The sequence below is a fragment of the Acipenser ruthenus genome, chromosome 6 (genome assembly GCF_902713425.1).
Source record: "Acipenser ruthenus chromosome 6, fAciRut3.2 maternal haplotype, whole genome shotgun sequence".
NCBI classification, from domain to species: domain Eukaryota; kingdom Metazoa; phylum Chordata; class Actinopteri; order Acipenseriformes; family Acipenseridae; genus Acipenser; species Acipenser ruthenus.
In genome coordinates, this window is record NC_081194.1 from 55,887,919 (window position 1) to 55,912,424 (window position 24,506).

Here is a 24,506-nt window from a genome sequence, read left to right on the forward strand (position 1 = left end):
TTAGTAGGCTATTTAATTAAAAACATTGAAAGTTGTGTCATAACTGTTTATCATTCAGGTGTACTCCCTAAGGTAGACACTTTATTAGCTTTTCCCTTTATCGTTGCATAGGTGACCTTTTCATTTCTAATATTTTTTTCCCCTGGAGGTTCAAGACTATACAGCAGCTCCCTACTTCATGGTGGTCCATGTTTATTAGTGTCCCCGAGCAATACCATTGAAAGGGTACTTCTTGATAACCATGATACTGAAACTGTTTGTTTAAAAAGAGATAACCACATTCTTACATTATCACTGCTCCCCCTGCCCCTCTCTCTGTTGTGATCAGGCTATGTAGATTTTTCAGCACTATAGACTCCTTTTATCTAATCACTTCTGCAGTAGGTCACAGGGTCTAATTGTAGTTGGAGTAAATTTGACAGATACCTTGTTATCGGTGACTCCTTCAAGCATGCAGCTATAGGATGCGTATCTCAACTGTGCGTAGAATATATAAGAGCACAAGAACATAAGAAAGGTTACAAACGAGAGGAGACCATTCGGCCCATCTTGCTCATTTGGTTGTTAGTAGCTTATTGATCCCAGAATCTCATCAAGCAGCTTCTTGAAGGATCCCAGGGTGTCAGCTTCAACAGCATTACTGAGGAGTTGGTTACAGACTCCCACAATTCTCTGTGTAAAAAAGTGCCTCCTGTTTTCTGTTCTGAATTCCCCTTTATCTAATCTCCATTTGTAACCCCTAGTCCTTGTTTCTTTTTTCAGGTCGAAAAAGTCCCCTGGGTAATGTGCCGCAGTATCACTTGGCATGCATTTTGGAGAAGCTACACCCAGATATTTAAAGAAAACTTGTAGTCAAAACAGTGTGTTTATTTTAACATACCAATAGTGCTTTCCAGCAGAGTTTACGATAACACATGATTGCTCAACAACTAGGAAATAAACAGACAGGGCAAAAAAACAAAAAACACCGACAAGATCGCAGCCAGTTAAGACAGAGCAGTAGGAAAAAAATCTATACAATTTGGAAGTGTCATGAAAGGAAATGGAGTAATGTAAGCTATTAAAATGACACTTGCAACTAAATATTTGTCAAGATTCTCATGTTACTTCCACCTGCATGTGCCTAGTTTGAAAGCAGTGCAATGACTCACCAGGGGGCGCTGTAGATTCACCGTAGCCTTTCATATCCAGAGCCAGGACTCTGAAACCTGCATCAGCGAGAGCGGGGATCTAGAGCAGAGCAAAGAGGGTTATACGGGTTCCGCTGGTATACAGTGCCTCCGAAGAAAAATGAGGAAATAACGGGCGACTGGAGGCTGGGCTTGAACCACAGAACACAAAGACTGACAAGGTAAAGCGCTAGCTACTGACGTCACACGCAACAAATTTATTTATTATTTAACTCAGTTTGCCAAGAGACGCACAAACAAATGTTGTTAAAAAATTAAAGACCAACAGTACGGAAGTATCTGAATCGCTGTATATTTTGTAAATATTTTTAAGAATTTCTTTATAATCCAGAGATGTTTACTGATTACATCGACTTAATAAAGTTCAATTAGTTCTGTTAAAGGGGAAAAAAGAAGGTTTTAAAAATATGATTTGACAAAGATATCCTGTTAAAGGATAGTTGCTGTTTTTTTGTTTGGGTGCTTAAAAAAAGAAGCCACGCTACACAACGAGAGCCGTAGTTCTATGTATGGTACAGCTGTATTTTGTTTTACTATGTTTTTGTAAATAAGTTTAGTATTTCTTTTTGCATTTTTTTCTTTATATTAATATAATAAAGGTCAAGGATGAGAAACTTGGTAGAATTTTGTGTTTTTGAGTGTGTGAGTTAAGTGTACTGTACCGTGGTTTATGTCCATTTGCTTCAAATTGTCAGAAATTTGTGCATAAAAGTTCTCATTTCTAAAGCACGACTCCAGATCTTCCTGAACACTTCTATCTGCCCACAGAGAAACTAGAGCCTGCATTTCCTCAGCGTCCCAACGCTGTACTTTTCACTCATCACACTTGCTGCCCGCCATGTTGTTTGTCTCTTTCTGGAGTGTACTGACTGATGCAACATAATGACAAAAATCTTTAACCCCACCCCTGGCCTGGCTCGGCTCTCAGCCGGATTCAGATGTCTTGTGAGGCTGGAGTTTCACGTTTGGTTCTCGTTCAGCTTGACAAATAGCCAGTGGAGAACCACCCGTACCGTACCGAGCCATCACGGTCAGATGTGCCAGTGGAGAAAGGGGTACAAGGCTGCAAAGGGGTTGATAAGATCAACCTATAATCCACTGGGGAAAGCACTGGGGAACCAAATACCTACGACTGTGGCCAAAAGTGTTGCATCACCTAGAAATTTAGGAGTGAGACATAATTAAAAGAAAAATATATTAATATCATTTACATATTTTATTTCTAAACATCATATAAGTCAAACAAACTGCATAATGATATTGCAAAGGTCTACCGGAAGCCATAATAGTGGTACAGTATTTCATATTAGATTCATAAATGACTTTATGAAGCAAAATGTGTTAATTCTATATGGTGAGGCAAAACTTTTGGTCATAGCTGTATATGAAGTTTGAAAGGGGACTGCCCTCTACACACATCGAATTTGCTCCAAATCAGGGATCATAAATAAACAAGTAACTCTCGCCCTTGTTTTGGAATCAATCTCAATGCTGTCATGTTCCATAATCAACAAATAAAATGTATTATATTTCTGTGTTGCACAGTTTGTCCTGAACTATGGAAAACCCTTGGTGCACATTGAGCTCTCTTTTAATGATTAAACAGTTTTACAACTACTCCTCTGTTTGTGGCAGGGCAAAAGTCCTATAATGTAAATAGTGTGTGTGGGAATGTAAGGTTGGCAGGAATGGAGTTAAAGTATCCTACAGGTGAGAATTATTTTGTTTGAACTCTTTATTTTGGCGTGAGTATCCTGTTTATTTGTACCAGTTTTGTTCGTTTCCTTTGTGTTTGATAAAGTGCACAACAGTGCTTTAAAACTGTGGCTTTCTGTCTCTGGGTCTAATTCCTGTAGGTAACCAGCCAGGGCCGTGACACTACCCTGTCACATAGACCATCTTATATCTACCTGGTATCTCCAGGAGAACCAGCTTTCAGGGAATCCGTGACACAGGCAGAGGGGTGGCCCATCTCCCATCTCCACATAATGGATTTTCACTCCAGGCTTTAAAAACAGAAAAAGATCAGTTACTTCCTATATGCTGCATCTCTACTTCACACCACTTTATTAATTGGAGAACATGATAATCTTCTTGAGAAATATGCACATGCAGCCATTTTCATAGCACCACTTTGTGGTCCTGTTCACAAAGCTTAAACCCATGGTGCTGACTCTTAATTCTATACGGGCACTTTCGCTAATCTAGCCTATGTTACATATGTCCATGACAGGCAACTAGAGCTGAAGAGAACTGCCTGCACTCTGACCCTGCGCTCTGTCATTACCTTGATTGAAACAAATCCATGAGCAACATCCGTGGGCCGACAGTAAGAAGGCATAAACTCTTCACAGCCAAGGAGCTGACGAGGGAAAAGAAGAAAATAAAAAGTGTAAATTATTGAACTGTTATTAAACTTGATTTCATACAGTAAGTAAACTAGAGTAAGCGACAATAACAAAGTCTGTTTTTGACAGTACAACTTTGTGGTATAACATAGAAGCACTTTCACAAATGGCTGACAGTTTTGTGAATAATTGTCAGTGGTACAGGATTGAATTCACTTTTCAAACACTTTTTCAGATGCTTTTCAAAAGGGTTCTAGTCCTTGGTTGTATCTTCTTTATCCAGGATGGGGAGGGGTTTCAGGTTTATACCTCTTTTATACACACACAACCACAAAGAAACACATGTAGATCCAAATGAAAATTAGCAAAATTAAACAATAACAGGTTGACGTGTTATTAAAATGACATCTAGTTAAAATGACAACACTGCTTACATTGATAATACAGAAAGCTAAAATAAACAAACATTAAACTCCTACAACAGGTTATATTTATATGACTAGTGTATGTGACAACCTTTTAAAGGGGTGAACCTACAGTAAGAATGAGGGAAAAGATCTAAAGGCACCAGAATGCAATATCTTATTAGAGTCCACCTCTTTTGAAGCAAGTGCGGAGGTGCATTTTTCTGAAAGGAACAGAACCATTTGAATTGTATAAAACTAGCTAGAATAGAATCTACCAAAACAATAACCAAACTGTTCCTATCTACAACTAAGTTGTAATTTGAACTTGCTTGGCGCCTTTCCCTTCACTTTTAAAACTAATAGCAATGAAAATCATGAAAGTCCAGAAGCTGAATGAACACCATCCAAGTATTTAATGTTATTGCACCAAGCACTCTTCATATTTACAATTTACAAGCTGCCCTCCATAAACAATGACAGAGGCTTTTAAAAAAGCTCAGTTACATATTTACAATCTTTTTTACAAGCTCTCTCTAACAAGGTAGCGAGAAAATGGAAAGAGTGCCAGTGTGAGATTTACAGCAGGGCAACAGTCACCGCCCCCTCCCTGCAGTTTATAACAGACACTATTAATGAAGGGCATTGTAAAAGAGGTGCAGGTCATCTCCAGCCAAGCTTTTTTACTGACCTGCTAACTTCATCAGGGCCACTAATGAGCGAGAATGGCTTTAAATGAAATGGTGATACACAGGGCAGACTGCAGGTACAGACAGTTTCTTAGGAACTCCTTACCTAATGAAGGTACTTGGTATATGAATAATATTCTTACTGCATATGCTGTAGCCTAATTCATTTGGCTTTATTTCTACCTGTAATGTTTATATGTTCTGTTCGCAAACTCAGTCATACATTTTGAGGTAAATCTTGTGTTAAAAGCCAAAACAGACAAAAAACCTTTGGCAATTTGGCTTTAGCGTCCAACCCTGTGTTTATCAAACATCCAGATAAAAAAAATGCAGTCTCTCTCCAGATAAATCTCCAAATAAGTGTAATCATACAGTACATGGTAAAGCAAGACCACTCTGCTACTCTGTTGTTAGTTTGTCTTGCACATTGAGTGATCTATCTTGACACATACACAGTACATGGAACATAACGTGCACTCTTTTCCAAATTTTAGCAGTACTGTAGACTCAGGTTATAGTATTCTTTGTACTATACAGGTATTACTGTGTTTTTGGTTTACATTATAAACCTGGTTTACTTTGGTTTACATTATAACCTGCTGCTTCTCAGTCATGTGGTACAGATTGCTTGTTATATAAACTGTGCTGATTTGTGTCGTGGTTTGTAAGATAGACAGTCCATAAAACGAATTTCCCTTGGATCTGTGTCAGAAATACATGTATTCCCTTAAAAAAGATTCCCTTAAAAGTATATATACTACACTGAACTGTCAGGTAACAGACATGACTTCACACAGTACCTGGACTCCAGAGAGAGTTTGCAGCTCCTTCAGGGCCTCTGTGGTGTCTCCAACCAGAATAGTGGCCATACCCATCTCTCGAGCCACCTTCAGATTTGCACCAATGTCATCCAGGAAAATTGCCTGAAAAAAACAGCATATAGCACAGTTTACAAACTGCCTGATCACAGTCTGGTCCCACTGTTTCCACATACTACAATGGAAACAATTTTAAACAACTATTATCGGAAAGTGTTTTTTGTTCTGTATTGAAATTTTCTGACTAGGATTGTGCAACTCTAATTGCTGTCCCCTCTGCAACTGTTAATTAAAAAATGAAGAATCTCTATACACAATCTCAGTTAGACACATGGACTGCTGCACATTCCTAGTGGTCATTTCTAAAGTCATCTGTCTTCAGAAAGACAAGGGATATTTCTGCCTGAACAATCTGCATGGCAAATAATGATGCATGTAGAAACAAGTGAAAACTGATAGAGAGCACACTTAACAGGACATTAAACACGTAAGAAGTAAAACTGTGGCGTAGCGTCCCAGGCAAGGCTGGTCTCCTGCGCCCTTGAAATATTAGACAAAAGCACGGAAACTGCAAGCTAAGAGCATTTCTGCACACTTTTATTAATAACAACAAATCAAACAAAACACAGGAACAAAATAAATATTTTAAACAAAACTCTACAAACACAAAACTCTGTGACACTCTCTCCACTGCACTCCCTACACACTCTCACCAAACAAACATTATTCGTTCCTTTTATACCCTGTGGCCAGAGATTGATTGACAATTAACAATTCATGGCCACATTCCACACTTTACCAATAGTACTCAAAGAAATGAAAGAAGTTATTTAAGAAAATTCTAACCAAGATCATGCAACAGTTTCTTGACACAGGGGTTGTACCGACAGACTGGAGAATTGCAAACGTAATACCGATCCACAAAAAGGGAGACAAAACCCAACCAGGTAACTACAGACCAATAAGCCTGACTTCTATTATATGTAAACTTATGGAAACTTTAATATAGATCCAAAATGGTAGATCCAAAACTATATAGATCCAAAATGGAAAATTACCTACATGGTAAGAGTATCCTGGGGGACGGTTTTAGGAAAGGGAGATCGTGTCTAACTAACCTGCTTGATTTTTTTGAGGATGCAACATCGGCAATGGATAACTGCAACGCATATGACATGGTTTATTTAGATTTCCAGAAAGCTTTTCACAAAGTCCTGCATAAAAGATTAATTCTCAAACTGAACGCAGTAGGGATTCAAGGAAATGCATGCACATGGATTAGAGAGTGGATAACATGTAGAAAACAGAAAGTACTGATTAGAGAAGAAACCTCAAAATGGAGCGAGGTAACCAGTTGTGTACCACAGGGATCAGTATTAGGTCCTCTGCTATTCCTAATCTACATTAATGACTTAGATTCTGGTATAGTAAGCAAACTTGTTAAATTTGCAGACGACACAAAAATAGGAACAGTGGCAAACACTGTTGCAGCAGCAACGGTAATTCAAAATGATCTAGACCGCATTCAGAATTGGGCAATTCTGAAACATGGCAAATTATATTTAATAGATAAAAGTGTAAGGTACTGTACGCAGGCAATACAAATGTGCATTATAAATATCAGATACTGAAATTGAAGAAGGAATCTATGAAAAAGAGTTTATGTTGACTATGTTGAAATTTCTTCATCTAGACAATGTGGGGAAGCTATAAAAAAAAGGCCAACAAGATGCTCAGATATATAGTGAAAAGTGTTGAATTTAAATCAAGGGAAATAATGTTAAAACTTTACAATGCATTAGTAAGACCTCATCTAGAATATTGTGTCCAGTTTTGGTCACCTCGCTACAAAAAGGATATTGCTGCTCTAGAAAGAGTGCAAAGAAGAGTGATCACAATTATTCCGGGTTTAAAAGAATTGAATCTATTCAGTCTTGAACAAAGAAGACTACGCGGCGATCTGATTCAAGCATTCAAAATTCTAAAAGGTATTGACAATATCGACCCAAGGGACTTTTTCGACTTGAAAAAAGAAACAAGGACCAGGGGTCACAAATTGATATTAGATAAAGGGGCATTCAGAACGGAAAATAGGAGGCACTTTTTTTACAGTTTTTTATACAGAATTGTGAGGGTGTGGAACCAACTCCCCAGTAATGTTGTTGAAGCTGACACCGTGGGATCCTTCAAGATTGATGATATTCTGGGATCAATAAGCTACTAATAACCAAACGGACAAGATGGGCCGAATGGCCTCCTCTCATTTGTAAACTTTCTTATGTTCTTAATCACACACAATCAAACAATGAAACAGTCAAACAATCAATCAAACTCATGTGGCTGTGCAAACGGTGGCCATCATTGTTCCAGGCTGCCCATTCACCAAGATGGCCACCAGCTACCAAACTCACACACACACACACCTGCACACCCGTGTGTAGAGCTATTCTGCCACAAAAGCATTAGGAAAACGTAAATGACAAAAAGTAACCTGTTAAGTAAAAAGGCAGTTTACCCTTTAACCCTTTGAGACCGTAGCCCTTTTATGACAGGGTGCCCTTGTGCATATTTTATATTTTGTGTTATGTGTTATTATTGTTTAAAGTAAATGTTTGTGGGCCACAGGTGTTTTAGGTCAGCAGGGAAGGATTGATTCCCTTCCCTGCCAAAGCAGTTCACATGCAGACTGTCTGGACCCAATTGAGTGATTAACAAGCAATCGAGCCCAGGCACAGCTGCATAAATCGCTCACTCTGGGTTGGGTTTTGTTCAGAGGAGGAACGTAAGGTACAGAGAAAGAAATATAAACATTGCTACTCGTGCTGGATTTGGACCAGCATGATACTTCTTTGTCCACAGTGTTTGTTTGTCTCTTTATTGTGTGTCTGTTTTGGCTACCGTGCCGTTTTCTTTTGAAAAGTGTTTTGTTTTCTTTCAGCCTTTTTTTATTTATAATAAACACGTGCATCAGCGCTTCATGCTCACAGCACTGTGTCTCTCTTCCTGGTCTGACATCACCACAAGCCATCATTGTCACACCATTATAAAATGTTTGGTCTGCAAAATATTTCCCCATTGCAAAGAAATGAACTTGGCTGAACAGGGAAAGGTGATCAAAATTGCAACTGCAGCTGTTCCCTATTACACTGAGTGCAATGCTTCTCAATGGGGAAAATATCATGCAGGGGCACAAATGAAAACAGAACCACTTTCAAAATGGTAATTTTCCCAAAAACTCCAATCCTGAAAGGCCATATGACAGTGAGTTACTTTAGTTCCCCAAGCAAAATGAGTTAGCTCAAAAAACATTCTTTCAAAATTATCACATTTTGTATCACATAACAGTATGTACACAAATGGATATACCGGGGAAGTCAGATCCAAGACTCTCATAGCTTGATTGCTGGAGCACATGCATTTATTAGAGTAACCAAATGGATGCCAACGGGATTACTTTGGAGATCAAATTGCATGTCAGTGAAACAAACTATGCAAATTAGCTTGCATGATGAAAACACTGCAATTTTCCCCAAAGTAAAATAATACAAAATAAAAAAATGAAATAAAAAGGTTAGTATCAATAGCAAAAACATAACTCTAGTTCAGTGATTTTTTAATTAATTTCACCTGGTTTTCTACACATTTTAAAATCATCTAACCACTGCATCCCACAGGTAACGGGTAACCTCTGTTACCAAGCTTTAAAAACACTGGGAAGTCTCCCCCTCGACCTGTAAATGTCACCAAAGTGTGATGAGACGAAAGCCCCAGTCGGCTTTCCCTCCTAACACAAGGAGACATCAAAAGATCACCAACTAAGATCTGCAACCTGGCATGAGCGGAATTCAAACCACACTTGCATGGCAATCCAAACTGAAGTGTTTTTACAAGGTGAGCCACTGGTAACACATCAAGGAGGAATAATAACAGAAGTAGTGAAATGAAAGTCCCAGCTGTCTTGGCTGTTTGCTCCTCACCTCCTGTGGTTTGGCGTTGAGCTTGTCCAGGGCTAAGGAGTAGAAAGCAGGCTCCGGTTTCCTCATCCCAGCACGGCAGGACTCAATGAGCAGGTTGAAGTGTCCGCTCAGGGAGGAGAGTGCCTGGGCAGTGCCCTCCCTCTGAGCAGAGTCGTCCACCCAAGTATTGGTCAGGACGCAGGTCTTGAAACCTGCAGGAGATTAGTCCAGTGTCAGCCAATGTCTGCCTCATTTCCATCTGCAGCATGAAACAAGTCTGCAAAGGGTTGCCTATAACATGTTTCTACAATTCCCACTTAGAAATTCCTTCACCTTCCTCCAATATCTCCCTGCTGCTACTGTAGAACAATTAATTGACAGAATGCCGTTCGGCAGCCAGTTCTGTTCTTTCTTGGGGTCTAAGCAATTGATCAAAGCAGTGGCAGATCTAAATACTGTAATAAACATATTATAATAGGTCCCTCCTAGGCAATATACCTACTTTAACAGAGATAAATACACTTAGATATTGCACTGTTTGAAGTTTGATTTTCAGAACATTTCATACACAGTTTGATGATGGTATTTAGATATGCTAAATTGTGTTTAAAAAACAAACACAAAAAAAACACAGAAAGTTCAATTTTAGTAGATCAACCTGTATAATGGTTTCATTGTTCACACTGGAGGAGCCCTCAGATGTTCAAAGTACAGTGAACCCAATGCATAGTCACTCACAACTGATAGATTAGATCAGGGTTTCCTAATCCTGGACCTGGAGACCCCTGTGTATGCTGGTTTTCATTCCAACTGCGTGCTTAATTACATAACTGATCCCTTAATTGAGCTAATAATTTACTATTAAACCTTTTTCATTGTTGTAGATTTTGAGTGAACTATAACATTTTATAAGTAACTTGAAATCTGCAACTTTCTAGGAGCTGAGAACATGTAAAAAGGTATAACAAGCAAAGTATTAGTTTAATTAAGGAATCAGTTAAGTAATTAAGCACTCAATTAGAATGAAAACCAGCAGACACAGGGGTCCTCCAGGACCAGGATTGGGAAACCCTGGATTGTGAGAAAACTTGTGCGTAACCATGAGGGGATTCACATCACCTTTTACTCCACAGTGTCAATCTTGTTCTGAAAATACAAAAACACCTGATATGTCTAATATGTCTGGTTTCCCAGACCCCAATTAGCACCAATCTTCAACTAATTGATCTAATTCATTATTTAGGCTTGGTGGTTCAGTGGTTAAAGAAAAGGGCTTGCTACTACGAGGTTCCCAGTTCAAATCCAGGCTCAGCCAGTGACTCACTGTGTGTGACCCTGAGCAAGTCACTTAACCTCCTTGTGTGCCGTCCTTCGGATAAGACGTAAAACTGAGGTCCTATTGTAAATGACTCTGCAGCAGCGGTTGTTGATGCATAGTTCACCGCCAAGTCTCTGTAAGTCGCTTTAGATAAGAGTGTCTGCTAAATGACTAATTCATGTAATAACAATTAATTTCAAGTTCTGTAGCTTCAATAGGTATTTTTTGTCCTTTCAAAACAAATGTGCTTATGACACTTAGAAAAAGGCTTCGTGAATTTCCCCCCAATGTTACAAAATATAAGGATAATACATAATTAGCTTTGCCCCCCCAGCCTCCAGGACCCAGTCCTCACCGCTATCCTGTAGTCTCACAGCCGCCTCTAGCATGGGCTTGTTGATCTTCAAGGCTGCTGTGACCTCCTCAAACAGGCGCTGGACAGAGAACTGAGGGGGCAAGGTGACTCCCTCGCTGCTGGCAGACTTCTTGCACTCTGCTTCAAATTCTGGAACAAACTGAGTAGACACATACAAAGACAATGGAATTAAAAAGGACAACAACAGATGGGAACTCAAAATGTTAGTTTTCAAATCATTATTCTGAAAGAAAAAGAAAAAAAACAATGATTACAATTCTAAAGAGAATAAGAGACACTTTAACATTAGCTCCAAGCTCAATCACATCGGGCTCAATTTCCAAAGCTATTTAATCTGAATAACAATAAAGTTACCAATCCAGAAATAAACAACTAATATGGCTTGTAAGTAGTCATAAATTATGTTTTATTTGTTTTAGAATTGAAATAAAATAAATGAAGGACACGATGAGTAAAGAGCTTTGAGAATCCAGCTCATCTTGTCTTACTGAGTGTATTTCTAGTTTAGTAACATTATTGGTGTGTATTTCAAGTGATAAAAATGTCTAAGCTTCTAAAGACAATGAATAGTGCTCATCATGATTGCCTAATAAATTGATATGAAGTAACCATTCTTCAAAGCAAACTATCATTATCAACTTGCTACTGTTCTGTATGACTAAGTGTTTATAAAGTGCCCTGAGAATCTAGCCCATTACTTCATAAACATTCTTTATTTTGACACCCATTCTTTTTTCTACTGTACTTTATACCTAATTGCTTACACAAGGAAGCTGTAATGGGTGTAAAGAAAATGCAGCTTTTGCTTAGTGAGCAGGGTTAGAAATCCAATTCCCCACGTCTGAATTACGTCTTCACTTTCTCGATTCACAAGAATTATGTATTAAATATGTAAATAATTAACTGAGATAATACATTCTGACCACACCAAAGGGCAAGTTGGCCAAACAAATAGAAATAAACAAATAAGCGTGCTGGTTTTACCCCAGCACGATACTTAGCAGTTGTTTATCTTATTCTCCTCGCTCTCTCCGCTCCCCGTACTCTCCTCTGTACACTCTGCTCCAAGCACGGACAGCTGCAGGTTCTTATATTCTGGCCGAGGGGTTAACTAGCTGTTAATTATCTTATTAACCCTCGGCCACAGTCTGCACGAGTTTAGTAAGGATGCGTGACTGTCAGCTAGTATCAGTAGCTGATCAGCCACGCATCCTCACAAAGTTTTTAAAATATAAAAACAATAACAAATACGCGGCGCTTTTATCCACGCCGCAAACAATAATATAAATAATAATACAAATACATATAGGGGCAGGACAACCATAAGCCTTTTCTTTCTGTCTGAAGTTCTTGCCCCAGGCTACGCTCCCAAGCTCTAACTCTAGTTTCCGCACTCTATTCCATTCTCTGACTTGGCTCACTTACTCCGCACAGTATATAAAGCACTGCTTTCTGCACTGTAAGTTGCTGAGGGACTCTTTTCAGCTATTGCTGAAGCTGTTTAACATGCTCACAGTGTTTCCTTAACACAGCAGGTCCCCACAGACTCAAAGGCACAGCTTTGCAAGGATCAGGGTAAGTAAAACAAATATATCAATCCCATTGATATTTCATGCCTGGCAACCCACAGCACTGCACAAGGGGTTTAGTGCTCTCTAGACTAAACAGGATTCTATTTTTTTCCCCTGACATTTATAGAGAAGTGGGACATAGCAAATAAACAAATGCATTCCATAGCCAATAGCATTGATTAAGCTGAACACTCCCTGACAGTAATTCAGCTAGGGAACTGAGACTTTAATATAATGCACTCATGGACAAGCATGCACTGGTGACCAGGTATGTCAAGGAATGACCTTTGACTGTAGAGCTGCATAAACCGATTATTCGATAATTCAGATTGAGCTCTCCACAGAAATCAGGTGCTGACAATCTGGTGAGGGACATCAGGGTTAATTGGGCTAATTTACCATTTAGAGTAAAACAACTGAAGAAACACTGTGGATAACTACAGTCCACACAAATCCAAGCAGCTGTTTGATCATTTGTTTCACCTGGATTGGTGAATTAGTCCAATCAACACCAATGACCCTCACCTGTGGAGAGCTCAGTCCGAATAATTGAAGAATCAGTTTGTGCAGCACAACTTGACTGATACATATCAAAGGACACACCATGAACATTCAAAGAGCACTGCAGTTATTCCACGAATGAAGATAGACGAATAACCCTCGAGCCCCCAAAGGGGTCAAGTGGGTTGTTTACAACTATCCTCATGATTGAAATAGCCATGTCACTTTATGAACGTTCATGGAGTATTCGTTTTATATAACAAGCACAATGCTTTGAAAGAAATCATGTTTAAACCTATAATTAACATCTGATATCATATAATTACTTTCCTTAGATCAAGCTCCGCATCTGCTTAACAACACAACATTTTTTTAGAACAGTGCAATTTGCCCAGCCATTCTGTCATTGGATTTGAATGAATACAAGAGAAATTTCAAAATTAGATCTGGTAAGAAATATTTACCTGGGACCACCGAATACGAAAAAATGTATTTAAAAAGTAGTATAGTGTACTGTACACTGTACTTAGGGTAAATACATACTAATAATATGACAAACCATAACTGGTGTAACGTTTTACCTGAGAAAGTGTGATCTGCCCCCTCTCGGCTCGAAAAAATGGATTCTCTGGCCCTCCATTGACAATGGTTTTCTGGAGGAAACCCCTAGAGAAGAAGAGACGAGAGAAAACAAGACCATGTGAAGCTGCAACACAGGGTCTAAAGCCCCCTCCCAGTCTCTATTTTCAACTGTGTCCTCTGGTCCTGTTACTAAAATTTCAAAGAGGTCATCTCTTATGCTCCTTTGTTCTGAGCTCAATAGAATCAGTTCACTCAACTAGTCTTCATAACTCAACCTTTCAGTCCCTGGATTATTCTGATTTCTGGACTGTTTCCAAAGCCACAATGTTCTTTTTTAAGTGTGGGGAACAAAACTGAACACAGTGTTGTCTCGCCAGTAGGGGTGTAATGGTACGCTAATGTCACAATACGATGGGTATCACATATGCAGGTCGCAATATGGTATGTATCCCAATACTTGTGAAGGTACTGCTCTGCAATTAGTATGATGCTTAAGATGAAATGATCATGGACTATTCTGATAAAAGACTAAAATGAAAATTAGTTAGAGAGAGTATGTTTTCTTATCAACAATAATGCACACTTTTCTTCTTCATTCAAGAACCACTTGGTGAACTACAATGAACTATGTTTTGCTTTTGGTCATGTATTACAATACAAAAGATATGTAGTGCATCTTTATGAAGATATATTATTAATACATCAATATGATAGATCACCCCCCACTATGTTGGTAATATACAAACATGTTATTTAATATTAATTTCTTAATATACAGGATGACGCCTCCATTATGTGATTAATATTTAAATATAAAACTAGGGTTTTAGTCCTTCATAAATTTCATATTTCTTATAAAATTATATTTCAATTATTTAAATATATCAAAAGAACTATAAACAAAATTTTAAAGAAATATGAGGCTGTTATGAAAATACGCTTTCCAGTTTAAAGATCAAGAGAAATTAGACAGAGAAGGAATCTGAGCTGCAAATCTCCCTCCCGACCAGAAAGGGCGCTGTGTCAGGTGGGTAGTACGCATTCCCATAGATGGGCTGACTCGACAGTAGGTGACAACCGGAAGTCAGCCATTGTGGAGACAGCGTGTAGCTGCAAGTTTACTAAACAACTCCATTGTGGGGCTGCAGGGCATGCAACGATTGGATAGACCGCGGGTGCACGGCTGATCACAGGGAGGAGTTTGGTAGTACAAAGGGGACACAGTTATGTGAGTACGGCCCCTTGTGCTGAACATGAATTCTAAGCCACAGCCCGGCTGTTTGTTTTGTTTTTGTGTTCCGTGTTTTACAGCTGCAGCCACCAAGCCAGCACAACCACCCCTAGCACCAACCGGACTGCACAGCACAGCCCAGCACAGCACCGCACCACCATTCCCCGTTTGAAAAGCACATTGCCGTGCACCGTGGAGATTATAGGGATGTGTTGTTTGTTTTGTTTGGGATTGAAAACCTGCCGTATACCCCCCGATACCATTGCTGGTAGATGGGCGGATTTATTATTTTTGGTTTTTAAATAAATGCAGACGTTTTGTCTTTAAGATTCGTGTTTGGACAGTCACTTCTTTACCCACACCACTCACCTCCTGACACTGTTAAAATAACTAAGTCAATAAACTAACATTAAAAGTTAAAATATATAGGTTTAAGGATCTAAAATCAATCATAAATGCTTATTTTAGTACTCATAACAGGCAAAAAGAAACTCAACACATACAACTTATTAAGTTTATTAAGGCTAACAAAAGTAAGAAGAATCTAAAAGTCAGAAATCATGGCACCAGCATTCTAAGTATAGACACAAGCAGAAATAAAACATTTAAACAAACACATTCATAAGCACGCAGGTGTGCGTATGGTTACCTACAGATGAGTGCACATTACATACAATAACGGTGTTAAGCAGCGTCTGTTGTGTTGGTTGGAATGAAGACTGCGTTATGTGTCAACAAGTTCAGTTCAGAAGCAGTTTCAATTGCATTTAGTATTGAGTTGTAATATTAGTTATTTCAAACTTGTAGACAAACTCAATCAATGTTGAAATGGTTCCGACGTTCGTAGTTGTTGTTTTCAAATACACACAATATCATCAGTTTAGTTAAAGTATTATCTTGTTTTTCATCCAAGTAAAATTTTTGTCTTTTTAATCTTAGCAAAGTGTTACACTGTATTAAACATTTTTACTTCTGGTTTGCATGTAGATGTTTCTTATCCAAACAAATAGTATTTTACTTGAATCTTTAAGTCTTTTAAACGTAATACCTATTCTAGTTGAAATGCAATTGGTCTTCTTCATAACACGCAGTTGTAGTTGGATGTATAGTCAGGAGGATATATATATATATATATATATATATATATATATATATATATATATATATATATATATATATATATATTACGTAATGCAGAGTATGTCAGCATTACGCCGCTGAATGGAGCCCCATTTAAACGTCAGCTCTGTGGTCACTTCATGGTGATGTTTTTCAGGAACAAAAGTCCAAGATAAAGAGTCCAAGAGAACAAGTTCATTCTTGCTTCTCTTTAAATATAGCGCCCAAAACAGGCGTTTACTTTGGTGACCCTTCCGGGTAAAACAGGAAGCTAAGCCCTGACTGAAATCAGTCCTTTCATTGGTTTACAGTTTGAATGACACTTCCTTTTACAAAAACAATGCATGTCATTAACACAAGCGGTGTCCCTCCTCCATGAAGAGAGATAATAGTAAAAACAGTAACCTTTATAGAACAAAACTTCATTTTGATATCATTTTAGTTATATGGATCATGGAAGGATACACATATCAGTTTCAGTCTCCTAATTAAATTACCATTACAAGCATGTTAAACACACTATACAATAATTAAAGGAAAATAATTTAAGAATTATTTTCACTTTAAACTTCATTAAAACATAGTAAACATATCAATTTAATTGGGAAAACATCCTTAAACAACTCTTAAACGTGTGTCCACAAGATTAGTTATTAAAATTATTCTAAAACCAATTTAATTGATTAAATTGTTACTCATTTGTCAAACTACGTTTGAATCATCATTTTTATGGGAGAGAAACATGGCACTTCTTAACCCTTTATAGGAAGAATGTTGCATATTGGCTTTCAGACAGACGTTCTTAATTAAAAGATAACTAGGCTTGCTACTTTTCGATATTAATCAGTAAAGCTCATTAAACGTTGAATTCCCCAAAAATATGAGTTCGACTAAAATTGAGAGGAACGGTAGATCCTCGCGCCAAGTTACAGCGTAACTTTACTGCTATACTACTTGCAAATGTTGTGAAATGAAAGCATAAACTTTGTGGAGTGAGCACGAGGGTCTGAGTGATTGGACCGTTTGTATGTAAATGTACCCCTGTGTGTGAGCCAATAGGGCTCCGGAGGATCAGTATTTAGGAGCTCCTGCGTGCAGCTCGGGGTCGTGTTGTGGTTTTCATGTAGCTGTGTGTCCTGGAGCTGTCTAACTGAGCTAAACCATTTAATAAGAGAGCGTCCTGAATTAAAGAATGTAACAGCTCAAACATATCAGTAGTCACGGACCAATCGCTCAAACCCTCGCACAGCTGGTTGGCGGAACCAAGCACAAATCACAGTGCAGTCAACACAGACCCCATCTACATACACACCCCAGGCAGCGCACCAGCACTGCCTAGACACAAAACACACTTCTACTCACAGCAATACACTAACACTAACACTCCCGCACCCCAGTGTCCTGTCCCAAGCAGACAGACTGGTTCTGGCGGCATGTTTGAGGGCGATGCAATGTGACGACCACTTCAGGGACTGGGCCACATCACAGGGCTCCAGTGCAGCCACCAATCCCAGACCCCGTGCTAGTCCTGGACGGCAGTCACTCCTGGGTCTGGGCTTCCTGGGACCGCTGCCCCCCTCCACACAGCAGGACAGAGGCTAGCTAGCACAGCCCCAACATCAACCTCAGAACCCGGCTTGGCGAGGGCTGGGTGCTGCAGCCACGGCGTGGAGCACTCTCTCTAGGGCGGCAATGCTGGGCTCTCTCTCTGGGGCTCTGGCGGCGTGGGACTCTCTCTCTGGGGCTTTGGCGATGCTGAGCGCTCTCTCTGGGCCTCTGGCGGCGCGGGGCTCTCTCTCTGGTGCTCTGGCGACACTGGGCTCCCACTCTGGGGCTCTGGCGGCGCGGAGCTCTCTCTCTGGGGCTCTGACAGCACGAGGTACTCTCTCTCTGGTAGTGCAGGACAGTCTCTTCTGGGCGGCGGGAGGTACTCTCGCTGACATCGCTCTGCAGTCTCTCCCTGGTGGCAGCGCGGCGTGCTCTCACTGGCAGTGTGGGGCACTTTTTCTTGGACGGCGTAGGACACTCTCTCAGATGGCAGTTGTGGAGCGGACCTCTCTGGAGGCAGCTGCGGCTTGGGGGTTCTCTTTCTCAGGCGGTAGCGCTGGGCACTCTAGTGATGCTGGGCTCTCTCTCTGGGGCTCTGGCGCTGGCAGCATAGGACACTCCATCCTTGGCGGCACGCGGTACTCTCCCTCTGGCGGCGCAGGACTCTCTGCCAGCGGCTGCACTCTCTCGGGCAGCGACTCGACGACCACCTGAATGACCTCATCCCACTCCCTCTCTGAGCGACACAGCTTCTCCTGGCACCACACCCCTAGCTGTGCTCTCTCCAACTCATCCGGTGCGGGGCTCTCTGATTCGGCGGGTGGTAGGAAGACAAATAGGAAAGAAAGAGCCGCCGAATTTAAAGGCGTATCTCCCTGTCTGTGCTTTTGGTCTCCATTTTGTCATGTATGTGTTTTTAAACTACTATTTTAAAAGGCACTGGGGTTTTAGAGGAGTGCTGGAGATGGGCTGTATTTGTTTTATTGCTGTTTTTTTTTTTTTCGTCTCCCTGCAGGTATTCAGCCACACTGCCTTTTAGTTTTAAATTGTAATTCTGTGTTTAGTTATTGTTTTAATTAACGGGCAGTGCAAACCACTTGCCGTGACTGTGTATTCTAGATCTGCCCTGTTTGTTAAGTATAGTTTACCACCTGTATTTAATAAAACGATGTTCATTGTCTGACATAGTAGTGTGGTCTAGTTTATATTTTCCTTCTGGTATTCTGCCTGGCTGATCCCACCCTGATCAGAAACAATGAGTGCCCCTCCCGGGTGCTGCATATGTTCAGCAGCAATGTGCCACAATGTTTTAAAAAAAATTATATAATAATTGATGCAGCATAATGCAACTGACAGATACAAATTTGATCATGATTTCATATTATTTCTTCAACAGTATACCACAAATACATAGAATAGAAACTATCAACAATATATATACATGTTAAAGTTATGTGTGCAAAAATATTTATGTTCAGTGAAAGTGTAATTTATATCAACTGCATTTTTTCACATAAAAAATGTGCTTGTTACACATAAGTAAAATACATTTAATTTTATAAGTTTGCAATATAAACCCTGTGTTGGTGATCAGTACTAAACAGTACATTTTTCTAAATAAGATAGTGGAAATTGTTTAAGCAACTAATGTATGTCAAAGAAAATATTATAGGAAGGTTGGTGTTTCTTGTGCGTTTCACTTAAACACCGGACATCAGGGTGTCCAGACTTGTTAATTCCTGCCACCCGGATGCCAATTCCCGGACTGTCCGGTCAAACCCGTACAAGTGGCAACCCTAACTCAGGGAGACGGTGTTGAATTCTCAAATGCTCTGCAACCCCCGTAAACAACACACACATTCCCCCCATTCCCTAACGGCGTGACCCGTCCCGTTCCCCTTACAATACATGTAACATATATAAAAGGCATACAAGACAAACTGAACAGTCCTGCAACAAAGCAACTGTCCAGGTCGTTACAATATATTGTTTCATTTGAAAGTAAAAATACATGAAAGCATGACGACCTTTATGTACAAAAATCTTCACTAATATACAATTGAACAACAACTGTTGAATATTTATTTTCGTTTCATACAGTATTAAATGTCAGTGTTTATATGATAGTGAAAATAAATAAATATCAAGATAAATAAATACATAAATGTCTATGTATTCATTTATCTATTCATTTATTTCAATCTTTATATTAATGTATTTATTTATTTATGTTTTACTTTTACCAAATACATAGGCTATCCTTCAGCATAGCTAATTCTCAGAAATGATGTTCCTTTTTTGTCCAGCGGGGACAACAAATAGCGTTACTCTCATCGACCAGTATAGAGAGGAAATCATACCTCCTTGTGCCAATAGGGACCACAATGAGCGTTACACTCACAGGAAACCAAACATTTTCAGAGCTCCAGCTCAAAATCTCATAATGAGGATGATAAGGGTGGATTACGGCTCGAGAAATCTCAAAAATGTGTGTCCAGAGAATTCTCAGCTGGCTAACTTCATCTTTCAAAATACTCCTTTTCTCAACTAACCGTGTAGCAATGAGAGTTAACACAACACGCTTGCAAACTGAAGATTGTAGGTTCAAATCCCACGTAAACCAGACTCTCTTTTATTTATATAAAGAAAGAAGTTTTTGTGGGCAGATGTTCCGTTTTAAAACAAAAATAAATAACTTAATATAAATGATACAGACGTCGAAATAAGTTCCCCAGTATATTTCCATGTTGACAGAATGCGGTCATTGTCATTAAACTTGGATGTCCTGTAATATACATATGCATGGATAAAAGTGCCTGGGGCCTGCAAAAAAATATGTCTGTAGAAAAAGAAGAACAAGGAGATGGACATTTTTACCTTCCTTTGGTGACTTATTTCTCTTACTGTATGCCAGGTATTTACTACATTTCACGTAAGAGTGTTGGGAACTACAAATTAAATGTGAAATGGTGCTTTTGGCTGATTTACTTTTGCTGCGCCAATACCCTGAAAACACGTAAACTATCCTTGCTGTATAGACAGTCACTGGCAGTTCTCATGCGTCGCTGGTATGTAACTGTGCAAAGCAGAAGTCACCGCGAAGGCAAACAGAATGGTTGAACACATGCAATCACAAGGTCATTAAAATATGAAGGATAGCGCTCAGAAAAAAAGTACAATGGAAGCTTTCTTGCTGAAAATGCAGGAAAAAACAAGAATCTGGCGCTGGTTTCCCTCATTATTTAATGTGTGGTCTGTGTTTTGAAGCGATTCTGCTCAATGCTACCAATTGACGGAGGGGTTGTGGAAACATGGTATCTGAGTCCAGCTGTGAGAGGGGGGAAGCTCAGACTCCGAATAATAAGTTAGTTCTGCTCAACTATCTGTTTTGTTCTGTGCATATTGTTACTAGTAAATGTATGCTATAAAAGTTTGTGTAATAAATGTTTATATGCTGCATTTTCTGCGGTTTGAGACATTTTTTTTTTTAATTGTGTAGGATCTTTTTCTCTACAAGGCATAGCTCTGCATTGTCCAAAAGTCATTTCAATTTGAATGTTGTTCTAGTCAATTTCACCCATTCTCTGCTTGAATTGAAAAATAAAGATCGAAAAAAATAAATTCATTAATAAATAAACATTGATATTAGTCGTCGATTTGGCCAAAAAATAAAAATCGAATAGTAGCAAGCCCAAAGATAAGAATCATCTTTGTTTAGACTGGCAGGTCAGCACAGCAGGTAAACTAAACCATTCCCTAATTAAAACCTTACAACCCTCTTACCAGTATGTAGTCCTTTGAAGTAGATTAATCAAGAATGTTTTGGGGGAAGGAAGGTTGGGGAAGACAAACTTAATTAACATTACAGCATCTCAAGTCTCATAGTTTAAGAATTGAAATGTCATTTTATCTAGTACATTCAAATTACAACTATGAATGTCTCACACGCATACCCCTGCTCACCAGTACATTATAAAACCTTGACAAGTTCTTGCCAAAGAATGTTGACTAAACTAAGCTCTAAACTAAGGAAGACATCTTAATCCAAGAGGCGGAGGTACTCAGACAAAAACAACATTTGCCAGTGGAAATGAGCACTGAAAGACGAAGGATTGATAAAACAGTTCCCAGCACTGGGGAGGAAGTGCATTTGGCCTCCTTCCATTGGCTTACCATACATTTCAAGGTTTTTGTAATTGCTGATTCCTGATAAGGTGTTTCCTGGTTGTATCCAGTGCTTTCTTTGCTTTGCCAATGAATTAAATGAATTGCTGCTGGTTTCATTTTAAATACTGGAGTAGTCTAGTAATCACACTCGTCCCTAGTTGTTTTTATTAGTTCTGGTCTTCAATTTCCACTTCTGACCTGAAAAATAGACTTTTGAGGTTTTTAAAGCTAGTCTATATTTGTTTAAACTATTTTAGCTGATCCTATTTTTTAATACAATTTAGCAAGTGTATTCTATATTGTAGCTTTACAATTATTTGGACACTATAGGCTTAATCAATTAATTTTTACCTGGAAAAAAACTTTTTAGGAAAAAATGTATTCATGAAATGAAATAAAGCAAGGGCTTTTTTTTATTTTTTTATTTAGTGTAGTTAGCACATTAGTGTTAAATCAACATATACATGGATCCACATCTGCTATATCCCCCTAAAACTTTGCTTTTCAGCTAAAAGTAAGTTGAACAGGTCATTTTAATGATAGAAACAGTACCAACTACAACTGTACCACTCCACATGGCCCATGGCAGCAGTGGCAGGATCATATTGCCAAGTGTGTGGTGCCTGCACATTACTGTTTATATATACAGTAGTGAACAGCCATCCCAGAGGCACACTGGCGTAGTGAACAGCCATCCCGGAGGCATGCAGATTTGTATCAGTAAACCCTCACTTCTAAATTTGAATTTGACCGTAATCTGGTGTTTTCAAAAACACATGTGTAGATTGCAGGACCTTTTCTATGGAAAGAAAGGGAATTATATGAAATACTGCTTTCTATCATCAATTCAATTGCATTGTATTATATCATATCTCGTGTATTTTTCATGTGTGACTGAAAACGATTGGCCACAGGGAGATGCAGCTTTTATGTATTCTATGTTGCAGTCAATAAATAAATGAAAAATCAGTTGTGAGGTAATAAGAGAAGAGTGTGAGCTAGCCTAAATACATCATCGTATCTGTTGTTTTTAATGCCACGTCATATATACATGTAAAGCCCACACATACAGTAACATTAAAATGGATTTCCCTTTGCTGTATTGTTCACCCCCGCACTTCTGAAAATGGGATCAGTTCCACAGCGTTCTTTGTGTGTTGTGTCGAGAAAACAAAGTTTAGATTCTCCTACCTGGGGATACCGAGCGATTCCTCATACTTCTGAAACGTGAGTTGCGGGGCGGGGGTCATGAGAACTCCCCCTAAATCGAAAAGCACCACTCTCCTCGCAGACATGACAAAAAGTAACGCTCTGAAGTTTATGTGAAAGTTCGTACTGCACGCACAGTGCTGTTGTAGGAATCGAGTGACTACGCCTATTGAGTTTTGTGGTCCTAATGCTCTCCGATTCCACTGAAACCTACTTTAACCTTTAGCACAGTAAGTTACATCAGCACTGCTAGCACAAAAACAAGTTCAGTGCAGGACATGTAGATTGTATCAGAAACCTTGGGACCCAGGCTTTCACTTTCTTTAAAACATATAAAAAAAAAGTTAATCACAGTAAATCTGCACGCTTATTTTGCAGTTTGCATGCTTTTTTCACAGATATATGCATTCACTACAGATTACCATGGTTTGACTTTCTTTTTATTATTTATTATGCTCATACTGTACCTCTCAGGTCTTTACAATGTATGCTTTACCATGTTTCACTATGCTTTATTATATTTGTTATGCTTTTACTATGGGAAACTTGTAAAAGGACCACTATGATGCTACTCTTCAAATTACATGATCCTGATATTATGATCTTCTCATAAAAAAAGGATGCAGTAATGCAATCAATTCTAATTACAATTACAGTAAAACGGTAACATAAATGTCTCCACCCATTAACATGTTACTCTGTTTATTCTACCAGGCTGTAATCTCATGTACAAACACAGAAATATGCTATATAACAGGGGTGGCAAAACTAACTGACCCTATACCAAAATTTCCATATGGTCGACAGCCGCAAGACAAGTACTCTTAAACATGAAATGTTTGCGACAGCAAGACATTTTAAATACCAGTTGTTGTACAGTACAGTAGTTGTCTCTTGATGGCAGCAAAATACACCTCACTTTGGGATGGGTTACTGCCATTTTCACTATTAAGATTAAATGCTGCCTCAACTGAAAGCAATAATGAGTTTACTTTCCATTGCATTTAGCTTGAAGTCTGATGTTCTATATTAGAGTCAGTCCTATTACACTTTAATCATGGGTACATGTTGCTTGGTGTCCAGTAGTTCATGATATTTACATTCCAGTCGATTTCTATAAAATATTCCTATAGTTTTCTGTATAATATGTACATTTCCATAAATTTCTCTAGAATAATACAGAAATATATTTTTATTTGTATTGAGCAATATACTGTACTGTAGACATTGCTTTACATTTGTACAAAATATCCAACATCTATACAGATATCTAGATTTTCTTAATTTATTTTTTTATTTTTTATCTCATGTTTCAAAATAATACAACTGATGTGATCAATGCCATGAAAGAGACTACAAGGCCGCGGCCACAGAGTACTGAAAGAATCTATCAATATGAATATTAACTCAAAACCTGAATTCAGAAAGTGAGCCATCTGTATTTCCTAGACATGCACGCTCACGTTTGTTTACAGTGCT

The 24,506-nt window shown here is 38.9% G+C and overlaps 1 protein-coding gene across 2 annotated transcripts in view; it reads right to left on the minus strand.

The window, feature by feature from the left end:
• The window catches only part of ephx2 (epoxide hydrolase 2, cytoplasmic), a 75,140-nt gene extending 51,932 nt beyond the window's left edge, over nt 1–23,208 (minus strand). The window contains exons 1-8 of one of the 2 annotated variants that reach the window (XM_034018042.3): nt 23,010–23,207; nt 13,753–13,837; nt 11,079–11,238; nt 9,427–9,617; nt 5,432–5,554; nt 3,478–3,552; nt 3,101–3,196; nt 1,152–1,230 (exon numbers count right to left, since the gene is read on the minus strand). In XM_034018042.3, coding sequence (XP_033873933.3) covers nt 1,152–1,230; nt 3,101–3,196; nt 3,478–3,552; nt 5,432–5,554; nt 9,427–9,617; nt 11,079–11,238; nt 13,753–13,837; nt 23,010–23,113 — 913 coding nt within the window. In that variant the 5' untranslated portion in view covers nt 23,114–23,207. Of the gene's footprint in view, nt 1–1,151; nt 1,231–3,100; nt 3,197–3,477; nt 3,553–5,431; nt 5,555–9,426; nt 9,618–11,078; nt 11,239–13,752; nt 13,838–23,009 lie in introns of both variants that reach the window. The other variant, XM_059025548.1, reaches the window with a different exon arrangement.
• Nucleotides 23,209–24,506: the final 1,298 nt, after the last annotated feature.